The 15,527-nt window shown below is 38.8% G+C and overlaps 1 protein-coding gene across 3 annotated transcripts in view; it reads right to left on the bottom strand.

Annotated features, from left to right (window-relative positions):
* Positions 1-3,391: 3,391 nt before the first annotated feature.
* LOC101851452 (NFX1-type zinc finger-containing protein 1) overlaps positions 3,392-15,527 on the bottom strand; it is an 18,890-nt gene continuing 6,754 nt past the window's right edge. For all 3 annotated transcript variants that reach the window (XM_005110768.3, XM_035972992.1, XM_035972991.1), the window contains exons 2-4: positions 15,179-15,254; positions 6,431-12,284; positions 3,392-4,410 (exon numbers count right to left, since the gene is read on the bottom strand). In XM_005110768.3, coding sequence (XP_005110825.1) covers positions 4,372-4,410; positions 6,431-12,199 — 5,808 coding nt within the window. In that variant the 5' untranslated portion in view covers positions 12,200-12,284; positions 15,179-15,254 and the 3' untranslated portion in view covers positions 3,392-4,371. The remainder of the gene's footprint in view (positions 4,411-6,430; positions 12,285-15,178; positions 15,255-15,527) is intronic.

Genomic DNA, 15,527 nt, shown 5'->3' with positions numbered 1-15,527 from the left:
ACAAAATTACACCTGTTTCAAGACAGTCATAGCAGACTTTTCATACCAAAAGAGACAGATAGAAAAAAGCATCAAAAGTGTGCATGTGTGTGTGTGTGTGTGTGTGTGTGTGTGTTTGTGTGTGTGTTTGTGTGTGTGTGTGTGTGTCTGTGTGTGTGTGTGTGGGTGTTGGTATGAGCCTGCATGAGCATAATATGTGTTTCTGGGTGAGCATGAGTGTGCTTCCATTCATATAAAAAGCTTGACACACCAACACTGGTTACCATAGTGACTCAAACTAAACGATTAAACTTCAAAACTGTGATGTATTTCATGTCATGAAAAGCAAACGGCCTTTTAAAAGTGATAACATTTGACTAAATTACATCATCAATTATATAAATAAATAGCCAATATTCTATAGTAAACATTGCTCCATCACAATAAACATTAGTTTTACTAAAATTTACAGATGTGCTGGTCTAAGTTTGATGTCCCTTCATGATGATGCATAAGTTGACTTATTAGAGATGAGTAAAAGAGGAGAGGGGAAACACAGCCATCCGTGCGGACCAGTCCGACGGATCTCCAACCAGATCATGATGGAGACTATAAGTTAAGTAGCCAGACTCTGGGATGGATCCAGAAGAAGGGGAGGGAGAGCAGAGATGGACATGTTCCGACTGCAGTGACCCCAACACAGTGGACAAGTAAGACAAGTAAGATTCAAAGATTCAAAATGATTTATTGATTTGAAAGGCCTTTGGCCCATACATCCACATATTTTAACATATGGTTCGGCAATTACATACATTGGTGCAGCACATTGGATGTTTAACATAAATTGGACATGCACGCCCTCATACACGTATGCACGCACGCACGCACGCACGCACGCACGCACACACACACGCACGTGACGCACGCACCTACACTCATACACACTCCTGCTCACACACATACTTACATACATACATACATACATACATACATACATACATACATACATACATACATACATTCATACATACATACATACATACATACATACATTCATATGATCAAATAGAAATAGAACTTCCACACAGTGCTATGAATGAGGCAGCGAGAGAAATCGGGACATGTTTCACTCTGAGAAGTGAATACCATTGTCTTTTTCATACACATATACATATAAAATAGTACCCATTACAGTAGATACAGAGTTACATATATGCGAGTGAATACCTTTTCCCTAGGACAGACGTGTCCGTATAACAACATAATTTAGGAATGAGATTATCTTTTTAGAATGGACTTCATCTGAACAGACTAATATGCCATTGAGCTTAGACATTGGCTCTTCGGGAGTCTGAAGTCTGACGCACTCTGGTAAAAGCTGCTCTCGTATTTCATTATATCGTGAACATCTGAACAATACATGGAATTCATTTTCTACATACTTTTCATCACACTGGAGGCAACGATTACTGTCGACAATACCCAACCGGAACAGATTATTTTTCAACGACAAACTGAAAGTTCTGAGTAATGCAAGGATCCTTCTACCTCTTGCAGAGATGGTGAATGAGAGGTACGGTGCAGGGCTTAACGTAGGGTGGAAGTCCAGGTACTCAGGATAAACGCCAGACACCCTAGAACGCCAGTCCTGGTGACTAATATTTATAAGTCTTTCCTTTACTTGAGATAGGAAAATATTCTTATCACCAACATTTTGAAAAAACCACGCATATCCAAACCCTATTGTACATAAAAGTTTCCTCATGTCAGTGGCCCAGCTGTACCGATTATTTTGGTCATGTGCATACGCTTGCAAATAGCATTTCTTAGCATACCTATTATTATCCATTACCAGTAATTTATACCAATATTTTATTGCTCGTAGATGATAAGTGGCATACAAATGATGACGTCCACATTCCCCCATTGCCAAAATGTTTGCGGACGTTCTACCAATGTTTAGGACGGCCTTGCAGAATTTAACGTGCACCTGCTCTATTTTATCATACTTCTTCACCCCCCATACTTCACAACCGTACAAAAGTAATGGCTTAATTTTGATGTCAAAAATGTTGAACAAAGTTTGGACATTCAGGTGCTCATATCTTTTACTTAGACATCTCACTCTGGACGTGAGCCTTGTTGCTTTACAACATAAGTTTTCTATACATTTTGACCATAACAAGCGGGAAGAAAATATCACTCCTAGGTAGCTTATGTACGTGGTTACGTTTATGCTTTTCTTTTTGTAAAACCATTTTTCAGAGCTCTTTAGCACGCCTCCATTTCTAAAAACTATCATCTTTGTCTTTTCCAAATTTACAGACAGTCCCCACTGGTTACAATACTTCTCCAAACAATTGATCTTCCTTTGCATGTCTACAATATTATCTGAAAATAAGCACATGTCATCTGCGTACATTAAATTGCGGGTTTGTTCATCATTGCTTAATAGCTCAACTCCTTTAACATCACTGTTTTTCAACATCAATTCAAATTCAGAAACATACATATTGAACAAAAGTGGGCTAAGAATACATCCTTGACGAACACCAGACAAGCAATTAAAATATTCCGTAATTTCATGCTGGCCAGTACGGACAGAGCACATAACTTCCGAGTACATACTTTGTAGTAATGTTAACATTTTCCCTCTCAAGCCTCTTTTCCTCAAGACTGCCCACAGTTTTTCATGGACAAGTAAGTAAGTAAGTAAGTAAGTAAGTTAGTAAGTAAGTAAAAGAAGAAAAAAAGGCACTCGGTTGCTGGAGGTGCAAACAAAGAACTAATGACCATCTTTTTATTGCAGCATGGTCTACAACAATAATGCGTCACGACATGGTGGAATCAGGCGCTTGTCAATTTTTGGGCATGTGGAGTTATTGGTATCATCTTAAAACCTGTTCATTTGCCTAGCTTTTGGTGAAAAAAATATCCATTTATGTAGAATAGAAGTCGAGATATTTGCGACTGAAGGAGGTGGGGTCACCTGGTTTCAGAGGCAAAATTAGTGAGAAAATGGCCACCAAAGATGAGTTATTTCCTTAGCTTGAGAGTCTGTGGAAACTGAAAATTAAATTTTGTTGTGCCTTTAAACAACGTTTTTCAGTAAAATCCACACAGAAATGTTTTCTTTAATTGGCATGAAAGGTGTTGAGCCAAAAAACGAAAATTCGATAAAAATTCAGAAATCTGTGGGAAAATGCCAGTTTCTTCACTTTGATTATTTTGACAAGGGCCTGATTTCACCACGCTGCCTCACATATGATAATCAAGTAACTGCCCTATGGTTTCTATGGTGCTTGTTGGCACCAGTATCAAAAGCACAACACCCAGCTACCCTGAACAACAAAAACAAGAGAATGTTGACATGAACTTTGTGATGTCATTTATGTCACAACAATGCAATGAATTTTCTCTTTTTTTAACAAATAGGTCTACATGATACAGCTAAAAGTTTGATGCCAAAGTCACCACAATTCTTGTCTGAATTCCATCTCTTTCCCTCTGGAATAAGGGTTAATAGTAGTATACGAGTTAGGTAACAGCTGGTCTTTGTTTTCATGATGAATGAGGGTATTGACTATAATGGCTCTAACATTTATCAACAGCAAATGGTATACCAACTATTAATATGTTGTCAAAGAAAAATATGACATTTCAATATTTGAAAAAATTGCAGAAAGACATGGACTCACACTGCAATACATAAATGTACTCAAAGAAAAACACCATATTTTAACATTAATACAAGCATATATAGAGAGACAAAATTGACTATAATACATGGATGTTTTAAAAAATACACCTGATTTCATCATGAAAAGAGCAAGACGTGAACTCACACTATATGACATCGATGTTTAAAAAAAATAAATAACACCAAATTTCAGTTTATATATATGCATTAAAAAAAGAGCATATAAAGACATGAACTCACACTATAAGACATGGATTTTTTTTAAAAACCAACAAAAACACCAGATTTCAAACATGAATTTTTTTTAAAGAGCAAAAAGACATGAATCACTTTAAAAGACATGGATAAAAAAATAAAAACAAAAGCCACCAGATTTCAATACACTTAAAAAAGAGCATAAAAACAAAAACTCACACTCTGACCATAGGGCTAAAACATTCTCAGTGTACTTGTGATCACAGCACAACCAGCTCGACTTGAGCGCAAGTAATTTTTTCACGCGTTACTCTTTGGGCAGACACCCTCAGAGCTCACTGGAAGTCCCTCCAACAGGCCACTCGCCTTGCTGCAGACAGACGTCTGTATCTCCCCGTGTCACCCACCATTACAAGCAGAAGAAGAAAGTAAGTAAAGTATGTACTCTCAGGGCCACAACTCGAAGTTGGAGGTGAGAAAAGCCATGAGACACCAGTTCAGCTGCTGTCTTTCCTTGCAACAATTGTGCTTAAGTCCTGAAAGACAAAGAAAGTTTAAAGATAAGCTCATTAAAACTTTTGCTCCAGACACTAAGCCGAGAGGTTTAATCGTTTCAACATAGAAAAGGACTTTAAATGGTCAATTTCAACTAAAGATAAGTGGACAAAGTAGCATAATCACTGCTTACAGAGAAAATGGGTACTTTTTAGGTTAAGAGTTTTCAAGTCATAGAAAAAATATACACAGCACTCTTGCACTTCTTTTTATTTCTTGTACTGTGTCCCAAATCTGGTTGCAGAATTTTGTCAATTAAGTAAATTTTGTCATTATTCCCTCTTGCACACCTCTTTGCCACATCTGCATATTAGCAAGGCTATCTATCTATTATTTTAAAACAAATCAAGACGGCAACATCTAAGGCTCAGTTGCCACATCCATATCCCTTACCGATACTGTATATACTGCAAGTTTTATTGAACTTTTTTCACACTATGCAGACTTCTAAACAAGGTCAGGTCCTTCCAAATATATGAATATCATCTTAAAAATACAGTCAAACCTGTATAAAACGGCCACCAATTGTCATGGAGAAAAGTGGCCACATAACACAGGTAGGCACCTTAGGCAGGACTGATCAAGATGAAAAAAGCAAATCATTCTCTTCTGAGGTCCAAACCGGGGCTGATTTCAGGATTAGGACTGCCGTAAGGCAAATTCAAAAGGGTTTTACGTTTTCTTTCCAAAAAAAAAAAAGGGGGGGGGAGTGGTGTAAGAAGGATTTTGTGCTGTTGTTTTGTTGGTTTGTTTTTTGGTTAGCTTTCTTTTTGTTGCTGATTTTGTGCAAGGGCAAAATAAACGAAAAATTATGTCAGTGAGATGATGAAGACCTTTACTTTGTTACAGATTAGGTAAAACAGTGACCAGTCGCCTCACATATGATTTGAGCATGAGTTGTGGGTGGGCTTATTTTATAGGTTATGACGGATCACACTTCCTTTACCAGCATTTGAAAATTTATTGTTAGGCCTACCCATTGCTCAACTTGAGTAAACATTCATTGGGTGGACAAACAATAACGATAGGTGAATGAATTATGATGGCCTGTCCATAGCGTGTGCGACTGATTCAAAATTTATGACAAAGCATCAGGCAATGAGTGACCACGTCTGGCCGCCTGAGGCAGGTAAATTTGACCGCGGGTTGATAAAATAAGGTGGCCGCGGATGCGTTGGAAAAGTGACCATTTTACACGGTTAAGTTACATAGAAAAAACACAACAGGGGAAATGGAAAGTGGCCATTTGTACAGATGGTCGTATTATACAGGTGGCCGTCAAGGCAGGTTTGACTGTATACTATTTCATTTTCCCCTTTGCCATATCCTACAGCCTTTACTGTCTAATCCCCCTTTATCAGATCCCTTAGAGAATCATACTCCTATCTGAATATATATATATATATCCTACAAAGTCAAAGACATTGTAGTGAGTAAGCATAAAGGAACAATGTTTGCCACTCATGCCAAAGTACAAATAAATACTATTCCCTGTTCAGGCAAATATGGTAAAACAGGGGAAGTTCTTTTTGAAATTTATCACACTCCTAACCCAAGGATAAATAAACCATATTTCAAGATCAACCTATACATCAAACTCAAGAAACTCTTCTTACTTTTGACAGTTAGGATATCATTAAACAGAAAAATGTGACTATATGAAAAAAAGAGAGACATCAGACCCCTGAGGTGAAAAGATTATAATTCTACAGTTATTGTACTGTGCGTAACAGAATTATTTGTCAGCAACCTACCCCTGAGAACAAGCATAGAAACTCAAAAGACTGTTTAAGAAGATGAGGAATGACTAATTGAGTAGTTGTTAAGGTGAAATATAAAAACCACATTGCGACAAAGAACTGATAAGAACTGTGACCCTGAAAAGAAGTAGATAGAGCAGAACATCTCCAATCCACAAACTGAAGAAGAGAAGATAGAGAAACACTGGAGAAAGAGGGGAAAAATGAAAAATAAAAACGGAATATTGTTAGCAGTACTCACTTCCAAGTCAGGACTGTTAAGGACTTTTTCCACGATGCAGACTTCATCCTTGGCTTGTTCAATGTACTGCCTGTAGCCTTTGTATGCTGGAGCTTTCTCTAAGAGACTGAACATTTCCTTAACTGTTGCTTGAAATTTTATTTTTCCTTCTCTGTTCAATTTGGTTTTACCAAAGCTAATTATCAAATTCTTATTTTGAGATTTCAGGTCATCAGGAACAGAGACTTCCATTTCCTGTACAAACATTTTCAAGGCCAACAACTGTTCAATAAAAAGAAGTCGCCACAACTCAAGCTCCAGTTCACTCTTCAATTGGCCTGTCATGTTACTTATTGCTCGAATGGCAGTTTTCCATTTTCCAAAATGTACCACCTTGGAAGAATTGAAACTTTCATGGAACTTTATGATCCTCTGCAACACGTATGCGGCCCGAATTTGTAAAGTCAAGGTGTGAGCATGATTGACATCAATTTGCTCCGGTTTCGAAGATAAAAACTCTCCCTCATCCACCTTACAAAAGTCCTCAACAAGTGCTTTTGACTGCCACATTTTCCTTATTTTGTCATTTGAAATTTTCATAGAGTCAATCAGTGCCTTTTTGAGGTTCTCTCGTCTTTCTGTTCTAGCTTTGTTTCGAGCATCATAGCGCCAAATGCCATGGAGGGTGGTTCGACACACAGGACATCGAATGAAACTAGTGCCAGTTGGATCAAAGTTTTCAACATGGTGGTCTAGCTGTCGGCTTGTAAAGACATGGTTACACCTGGGAACTTTCATAAGGACAACACCATCCTCCTGTATTATCTTAGCAGCCATTTCTTTTCTGTGATGAGCTACTTCATACTTTGGTTTTCTCCTGCTTGAAGTGTCAAGAAGATAGAACATGTCCTTTTCACACAAACGACAAACACATTCTTCTCCACACCATGACGCACACCTGTGCTGACAATTAGGAACTAGCTTTTTGCACAGTTTGTTGCAAGGAGTCTTCTTTTTGCACTCCTCATGGCAATGCTTATCACAGGGTTCATGTTTACAAGACAAGAAACAATTCTCCATGCATGGATCACACAGTTCTCCACAGGTAACTTTGCTACACCCCCCATGCCGGCATGAGTTCAGGCAGCGTGATGAACATGGAGGACATTTCATTCCACATTTTCCTTTGCACGGATGTCCACAAAGAAGAAGTTTCTTGCATTCACTGTCGCAAGCTCTGTGAACACGTCCTCCCAAGCACCCACCACAAGTACCTTTGCATCTGTGTCCACAAATCAGCTTCTCGCCACACTTTGCGGGACACGGATCCTCCAGTACATCTATGTGACATTCTGCTATGCTCTTGTGTTTACATGGCCACTCTTTTTCAACCTTTTCATTACAAGGGAGGTGTCCATCTATAAAACACTGTCCACAGCTTCCTCGACAAGGGTGCCCACATTCAAGCTGAATGTCACAACTCCGGGAGCAAACAGCTGTTTCAACATCCATGTGGCAAGGTACATAGTCATCATGCCCACAAAGCGGTATTGTCTTTAGAACTCGGAACTCACAGTTTCCACAGTCCTCATTGCAGTTCTTCTCACACAGATGGCCTTGAGGGCAAGTCCTCCGACAAGGTTGGAAGCACAGTGTACCAGAATGGTATCTATCACTGGCATGACACATTCGATCACACACGTGACCACAAGGTAACTCAAATTCACATTTCCTGTTGCAGCCGCCTTCTGGTACATCCTTCTCAAAATCCCCAGCAGTTGTTACATATGTTATATGTTGCTTGTGATTCACACAGTACAGTGGCAAAAAAGGGCCTGTCATCCCTTTAAGTTCAGCTTCAGACATGATGTTCCTCCAAAGGTCACTGCTTGATTTAAGCGATGCAAAATTGCCAATAGCATAGAGACCTTTCTTCGCTCTTGACAGAGCCACGCACACTCTGTTGCTGATTTTCAGGAAACCCACCTTGCTTTCTCTGTTACTTCTCACAAGAGAAAGAAGTATAATATCATTTTCCTCTCCTTGGTAGTTGTCAATTGACGTTACATACACATCTGAAGAAATCCCTAAAGTAAGTTCCATGGTATCCCTTATAAGCTGAACTTGTCCACCATATGCAGCTAAAATTGTGATCTGGCTCGCAAGGTAGCCATGTTTGAGAATGTAGTCACAAAGCGCAGTCAGGAATTCTGCTTCATGCTGATTGGCTTTGCTGTGCGTATCTTCAACTTCTCTTTCTTCATCAGCATGGTGAATGAAGAAAATATTAGATTTGATTCCCTCAATAGAATCATAGCAAAGTACAGATTCATGATCGCTTAGCCCTGGATATATATAGCGCATGAAGGATGAAATTTCAGGGCGCATTCTGTGTTGCTCATCTAATAACACATGGGGCACTTCATTTTTAACCATCCGTTCAAAAAGAGAGACTTCCAGGTTGAAACGAACAGCAAGGCGATGAACAGTTGGATTCGGACGTAACTGTTGGTGATCTCCAATCAAAATCAAATGCTCACACTTCTCATTGAGAGTTGTGACAACGTGCGCCTCGAGCACTTCTGCAGCTTCCTCAATCACAATGATAGGACACCCAACCTCTTGCAGGACCTTCCGATTCTTAGCTGCCCCAGTAGTTGTCATGCCTATAACTCGAGCTTTTCTCAAAATCTCCACATCTTTGAGAATTTTGGCTTCCCTTTTCCGCTGCAATAACATGTTGTACTCCTTAGTCATTGCCAATATACTCCCTAGAAGCTTTTGTCTCTTAAAGTTGACCCAATATTTATACAAACTATATCGATCGGGGAGGGGCATGTTCCAGACATCAGTGATCTGTGAGACCTCTACCTCTGAAATATCTGTGGCACCTTGGTAAAGCTGAAAGACTTTGCTGTATGACATGGTATTTGTCATTTTCCACTCATTTTCTTCTTCATCTGGATGTTCTGTTACGTCCATTCCTAGCATTTTTGCTCTCTGCAACAATAATATGTCTCTACTTTCTGACTCCTTAAACAATTGTTCAAGTTCTTTAAATTTCAACCTTTCCAAATTCCCACCCTCATCAATGTCTTCAAGACCTGTTGTGTATAAGTTGATCTCATCAGCATCATCATCATCATCATCACTGTCATCACTATCCCCAATTGTCCACCGTGATTGTGCATGTGACTCTTCATCCTCAGAAATTTTGTTGGTATCACTGGTCTTGACAGGGTTGAGACTTTCTATGGCATCTAAAAGTTGATCAGTCCTCTTCAAAACACCAAGCATCCACTGTTGTACAATCCTTTCATCATCCTCAATTACATTATTTTCTGCTTTCACGCAAGCCTTTATGGATTCAAGGACACCTTCATTGGACATATACTTTATTAGTACGTTATCTGGGAGTATACCACTGCTGGCCTCACCAAAATTGTCTAGAAGACTGTAAAATTGATCAGAATTTTCCTCATGCTCCATATTTTCAGCCTCCAAGGCTTGTTTGTATTTGGCCAGCCAGCCATGATATATTTTGAACCGATCCAAAACTCCTGTTTTCAAAGCAATTTTCTTACTGATAAGCTTGGAATCGTCTGCTGGTACAGGACATTTCTGGCTGGCAATTGCCTTGGCAAGGTGGCGTTTAGCTACTTTCCTCAAATGATTCTCCATATTTGCGCTTGCTGCCTTGAGCCACTGACTTAACGCATGAGTGTTACTCTCCGTAAGCCTCTGAGGGTTATTCAGAGACTCGAAATGGACGGAACTCATTTCTTCCTGCAGGTCTGTACCAGTAAGAATGGTCGTTTCAGTGCGTAGCAACTCTTGCCAGGATCGTTTCAGCAGACGACTGATCTTTTTTAACTTTTCAGAACAGGACCTCAATAGTCTTCCTACATGACCTTTAGTGCTTTTGTTGATCTCAGTTTTTCCTCTAAGTTCTTTCAGGTTAAATTCTGCCAACGTTTCACTGTGACTCCTGCCACCAATTCTCACAATTCCACTTGGACAGAAATCAAGGACACCCTCTAAAAACTGATCTAGAGCATGATTTGTATAGCAAACAACAAGAATTGGCCCTTTGCTCTCCAAGGACTCACTCAACTTTTGACTGGCCAAGAGTACATTCATGATTTTCAAACCAACAAAAGTCTTTCCTGTTCCAGGAGGACCCTGAATGACAGCCATTTCTCTGGTCAAGGCTATTTCTAATGCCTCCAATTGAGATTCATTTAGCTCTGAGTCATCAGCAAAAGTCAAGAGTCTCCTAATCTGTAAAGGTGAAACAAGAAATTCTCGATGTGGTGCAGGAAATAAGCAACCTAGGTCATACTGTTGGTCTGGTAGAAAGTACTCTGGAGGGTCAACATCTTGAGAGCAAAACAGGATATACCTCTCCAATGGGAGCTGATTCATTTCCTGAAGACCCTCAAGGACATGCCTATATGACATGAAGTAGGCAGTTGTTTCGCCTATGACATACGCATCTTGCTCAGATGAAGTAAACACCTCTTCCAAGTTATTTTGGAAGATAACCTCCAAGATACCTTGCGCCACTCTGTCTCTCCCAGCAACAGTTGCAAAGATTGTTGTTTGAAAATCGTCCTTGGAAAAGCACAAAAGAGATCCGAACAGTAGCCTTTTGGACTGTTCCCAATTAAAATCCTCATCCTTGCCTTCAAAGCGTCTGAAAGAGACATAATGAGTTATACCTTCATTTGAATTATAGCCCATATCCACGAGCTGAACATCGTAGTAAAAACGAAGATCATTTTCTTTCACCTTGCCCAGTGCATGATTGGACTTGTATTCTTGCAAACCTAGTCTTACAGGTTCCAAGTAATCCTCTTTCAAAAGTCTAGCATGAACATCTAAATAGTGCCTTAAGTCACGGTATGGTCCTGAGGTCTTGTTTGCCCTCAGAAAGGGTTCAGCTGTACACTCCAATTCATCTGTGTCTGGAAACAATCTAAGCTCTCTGTAGTCATCAGGTGGTTGAGCTTCATCAGGGTAGGGCAATAATTTTGAAAGTTTGGATTGAGGAACCAGATACTGTGGTTCAACAGCTATTGCTGACAGCTGAAAGAATTTCTCAGCTCTCAAAGTCAATGTCTCCCTTTCACGCAATACATTCAATTGCTTCCCAGCATCCAACATTAGTTGCAGAAGTCTGTTGCATTTGGTTTTGTATTCTGGTAGGAATTGTAAGACGAAGTCAATAATGTCCAAAAGTTTGCTGAAATATCCATATGCATGACCACTGGTGACTCTTTCGCCAATGCTATTGACAAATTTTTTCAGGTGCACATCAAAAAAGCGAGACTCACACACACTTTTCAAAATATAGTACTTTGAGCTTGACTGAGATGGCGAATATAAAATATTCTTTAAGATAGCAATAAGAAACGCCATCCAATCATGCCTTATTTCTGTTTTTTGAAGAAGAGTGCACAAACCTCCAAGATTGTTTGAGATGTCAAGCACCAAAATAGAACTGTTGTCACAGTCAGCCCATTGTTGTAATTTTTTGTAACCAACAAAGCAAGGAGTAGAAGGACCTCTTTGGCGACCCCGTGAGCCATCGTATTTCTTCTCATCTGTAACAGGTGGACGACTGTCAAAACCAAAATTTGAACCATCCTTTCTTGGAAATGGCCTCGCGGAATTTTGACTCATTTTGTCTGAGGAAGTGCTTTGAAATTTGTTTTGAGTCGCATTTTGGTAGAGTTTGGGCCTTGCCCCAGATGCGGCATATTTCTCTGACGCTGATTGAGGCTGCATTGCTTATTTTGTCTTCCTTCTCGGAGTTTCTTGTTTTCCGAAACTCAAGCCATTTAACACTTGACTATCACTCTTATTATTTGCTCTGAAAAGAAACACACAAAATAGAGGTGTAAAAATGTGAGTCATTTATCTTGTTTCAACAAAGGAAAAGCAAATAGAAGAAAAAGTTTCTCTCTCACTCTGTTTGGGGTAGTGCTCCAATCCTATTGAAATCCCGCTTGCTGCATATCCACCTCCCTTCCCCTCAGGGGTGTTCTAAACTGTCTAAGGACTGACCTGTGGTCAAGCTTATTAACTCTTTCACTACCGGGGGGGGAGGGGGGGGTATCTCACCGTGACCGGGCCTTATCGTGACCTACTTTCTGATTCTGCCTACCGTCGGACAAATTAAAGATTTTCAAGTTCATTTTTCAATATTAGCCACATGTATTAATATACGGAAATTAAGGGGAAATAATGACCTATCTCAACATGCTTCTAAAAACGATTATTCTTCAGCCTAACATTTCAGATTTGATTATATTACAAAAGTAGGTGTGGCTTTGAAGCCGTAAGTGGAGAACTGTGATACACGGCTCGCTGTCCAGTGCTGGGGGTAACAGCTCGCGGTAGTGAAAGAGTTAACTGCCACAGTTGTATCTATCTCATCTTCAAAGAAAATGGGACCCATTACCATCTCACCGCTTATTGCACACCAAGACATGACACTGGGAGAATACAGTGGCCTTTCAGTGAAAATATCAGGTTTCGCTGAATCCCACTGAACATTAAACCATCTGTTCACTGCAGTGTTAAGAGAACAGGCAGCTGAGGTTTGGATCGATTTTCACCAATCAGGGTGAAAAATATCACTTCTAACAAATTTGATCTCTCTTTTATTTCATACTTCTAGTATCGATCTTAACAGCTCTCATTGACAGAAATACCCTATAAATAGCATTACAAAGGTTTTTTTCTTTGAACAGTGACTTTTTTTGAGTTGTTAGTTTTCATGCTAAAACTTAAAGGCTGATTTTTTGAGGAGGTAGTGTCATAGAGTTAGTTCAGCTTAAACTATCATGTCAGGTTTATTAAATTCAAACTTTGCACATATTATGATAAAATGTGCATCTGGGTAATAGACAGGAATTTTTTTCCACGATATCTTATCCAGAAAAAAAAATCCAGGCCTGTCAATAAAACAAATTGGGTTAAAATTTAACTCCCTAAATCACAGAAATTTCAAAGTCCCATAAAAATATAAATTATTAGATTTTTGTAAAATTAAGTTGTCAGTTACCCAGATTTACACTTAAAGGAATGTTTTGTGGCATTTTTATCTTTCTGTCCTTCTAAGTGAAATACATTTTGAATTTATTTTCAAGATGCCCGCCTTTACCATAACAACGGGGACATTAACACAATACTCTAATACAAATTTATCTTGCCCTTGCCAGTAATGTAGGAAAGTTTGAATTCTTTGGTCCTAATAATAACAAAGATCTTTCAGCCGTCTACTCCCTTAATGGTAAAAGTGAGCCTCATCACAAAAGCATATACAGATTTAACCCATTCTTGATCTTGCCCCATCTTTCTTTCTAACCAATGGCACACAAGTTTGCTTCACAAGTAGAACAATTGGTCGCTTTTAACCACAAGGGGGTTATCCCGAAAAATGCTGTTTAGAGAAAATCGAAGGTAAAGTTTTTGGACACTTGTTCAGTTCCTCTAAAAGACAAGGAGAGTTTTCTCTATAACCAAACAAATATACCCACCAAGGGAACCAAACTTCTGCTATAGGTAGGCCAATGCCCACTTTTGGCGTAGGTCGAGATTTCTAGAAACCCCCGAATTCTGGGTTAACCCACTTGTCCTTAAAAGCGACCAATTAAGGAGATAAAAGATGGATCTTTTGTAAAACTCTGATGAAGCAAAATTCTTGTCAATTTCCGCTATTGAGATTGCCTACGTCACAAGTGAGGGGCATCGTTAACAAAATTATCAACACCCTTCTTATTCTGTGCATTTTGCACAGACTTTCTGCAACCTGATTGGCATGCCTTCATTGAGGACAGCAGTTCAACTTAGTTGTGAAACTTTTCGATAATTTGTCAAAACTTACTTTTGACCTGGAACTTCACTCAGACCTAGTATATAATCTGTCCTAACTTTCTCTTCATACATACCAGAGACTTAGCTTATTACCAATACATTCAATCATTTCAGAGCTATTAGAAAAAATGTTTTGCTAGTTTTCAATTGAGACAACAGTAATCTTAATAATGATCTTTTCCATTTTTTGTCTACCATATTCTCTATTTTATAAAAATACAGATTATTCCTGTGCCCTTTGTGCTCTCAGGATTTCCATTTCTTTTTTTTTCAAATCAAGAAGATCTGAAACACTTCATTTCAAAAAGGTTTGGGTACATTTGTTTTTGTCAGAAGCAGTAGAACTAACAATATTTGTCATTAAATTGATAAAAGAGTAAAACTGGTGAATTTCCAAATTTGTTTTGATTTAGTTTTTTTTAATGACCTTCCAATGATAAAAAAAAGTTTGGTACTTACTTCAATGTACCTGAATTACCTTTTAAATGCAACTGTTTCTATTGAATTGGCTTGGCCAGTATAAAAAAATGTACCCATTTTTAAGCATCTACTTTATTTTGGGATAAACTGTATCATTGTAGGTGTACAATCAACAAATCTCTAGAACATCATTCTTCTCATTTTATCACCACAGATATCTGGGACAGGAAAACTACTTCCATAGATGATTCTTTGATACTCTTGTGATTAAAAAACTACCTCTTATAAAGTGACTTGGACACCACAGTTTTCTTTAATTAAGACTAAGGAAAAATTGTTTTTGTTTTTTTATAATTTATTTTTTAAATGCACCCTTAACAAATAAGCCAAATGGATGCATCTTTTGATACATTGTATGCATATATTTTACAGTATCTCGTAACTTAAAATCGCACAACTGCTCACCTTTGTTTTTCTTTCCCCTTCGAATTTGAATGAGAAGACCGTACTGAATCACTGTCACTCATAGTTCAAGGCAGGTCTGAAATTTTGAAAATATACTTGAGAATACTTGAGAATGAAGAGACTAGGAAACTTAAACAGTATCAAAGCCAAAGAAGAAAAAGAAGTATATCTAAATCCATTAAAATGGGTCTGATCCTAAGAAGAAGAAGAAGAAGAAGGAGGAGGAGGAGAGGAAGAAGAAGAAAGAGGAGGAAGAGGAGGAAGAGGAGGAGGGGGAGGAGGAGGAGGAGGAGGAGGAGAGGAAGAAGAAGAAGAAGAAGAAAGAGGAGGAGGAAGAGGAGGAGGGGAG

This window comes from Aplysia californica, unplaced genomic scaffold (assembly GCF_000002075.1).
Source record: "Aplysia californica isolate F4 #8 unplaced genomic scaffold, AplCal3.0 scaffold00943, whole genome shotgun sequence".
NCBI classification, from domain to species: Eukaryota; Metazoa; Mollusca; class Gastropoda; order Aplysiida; family Aplysiidae; genus Aplysia; species Aplysia californica.
This window is presented reverse-complemented; position numbering and strand designations above follow the sequence as displayed.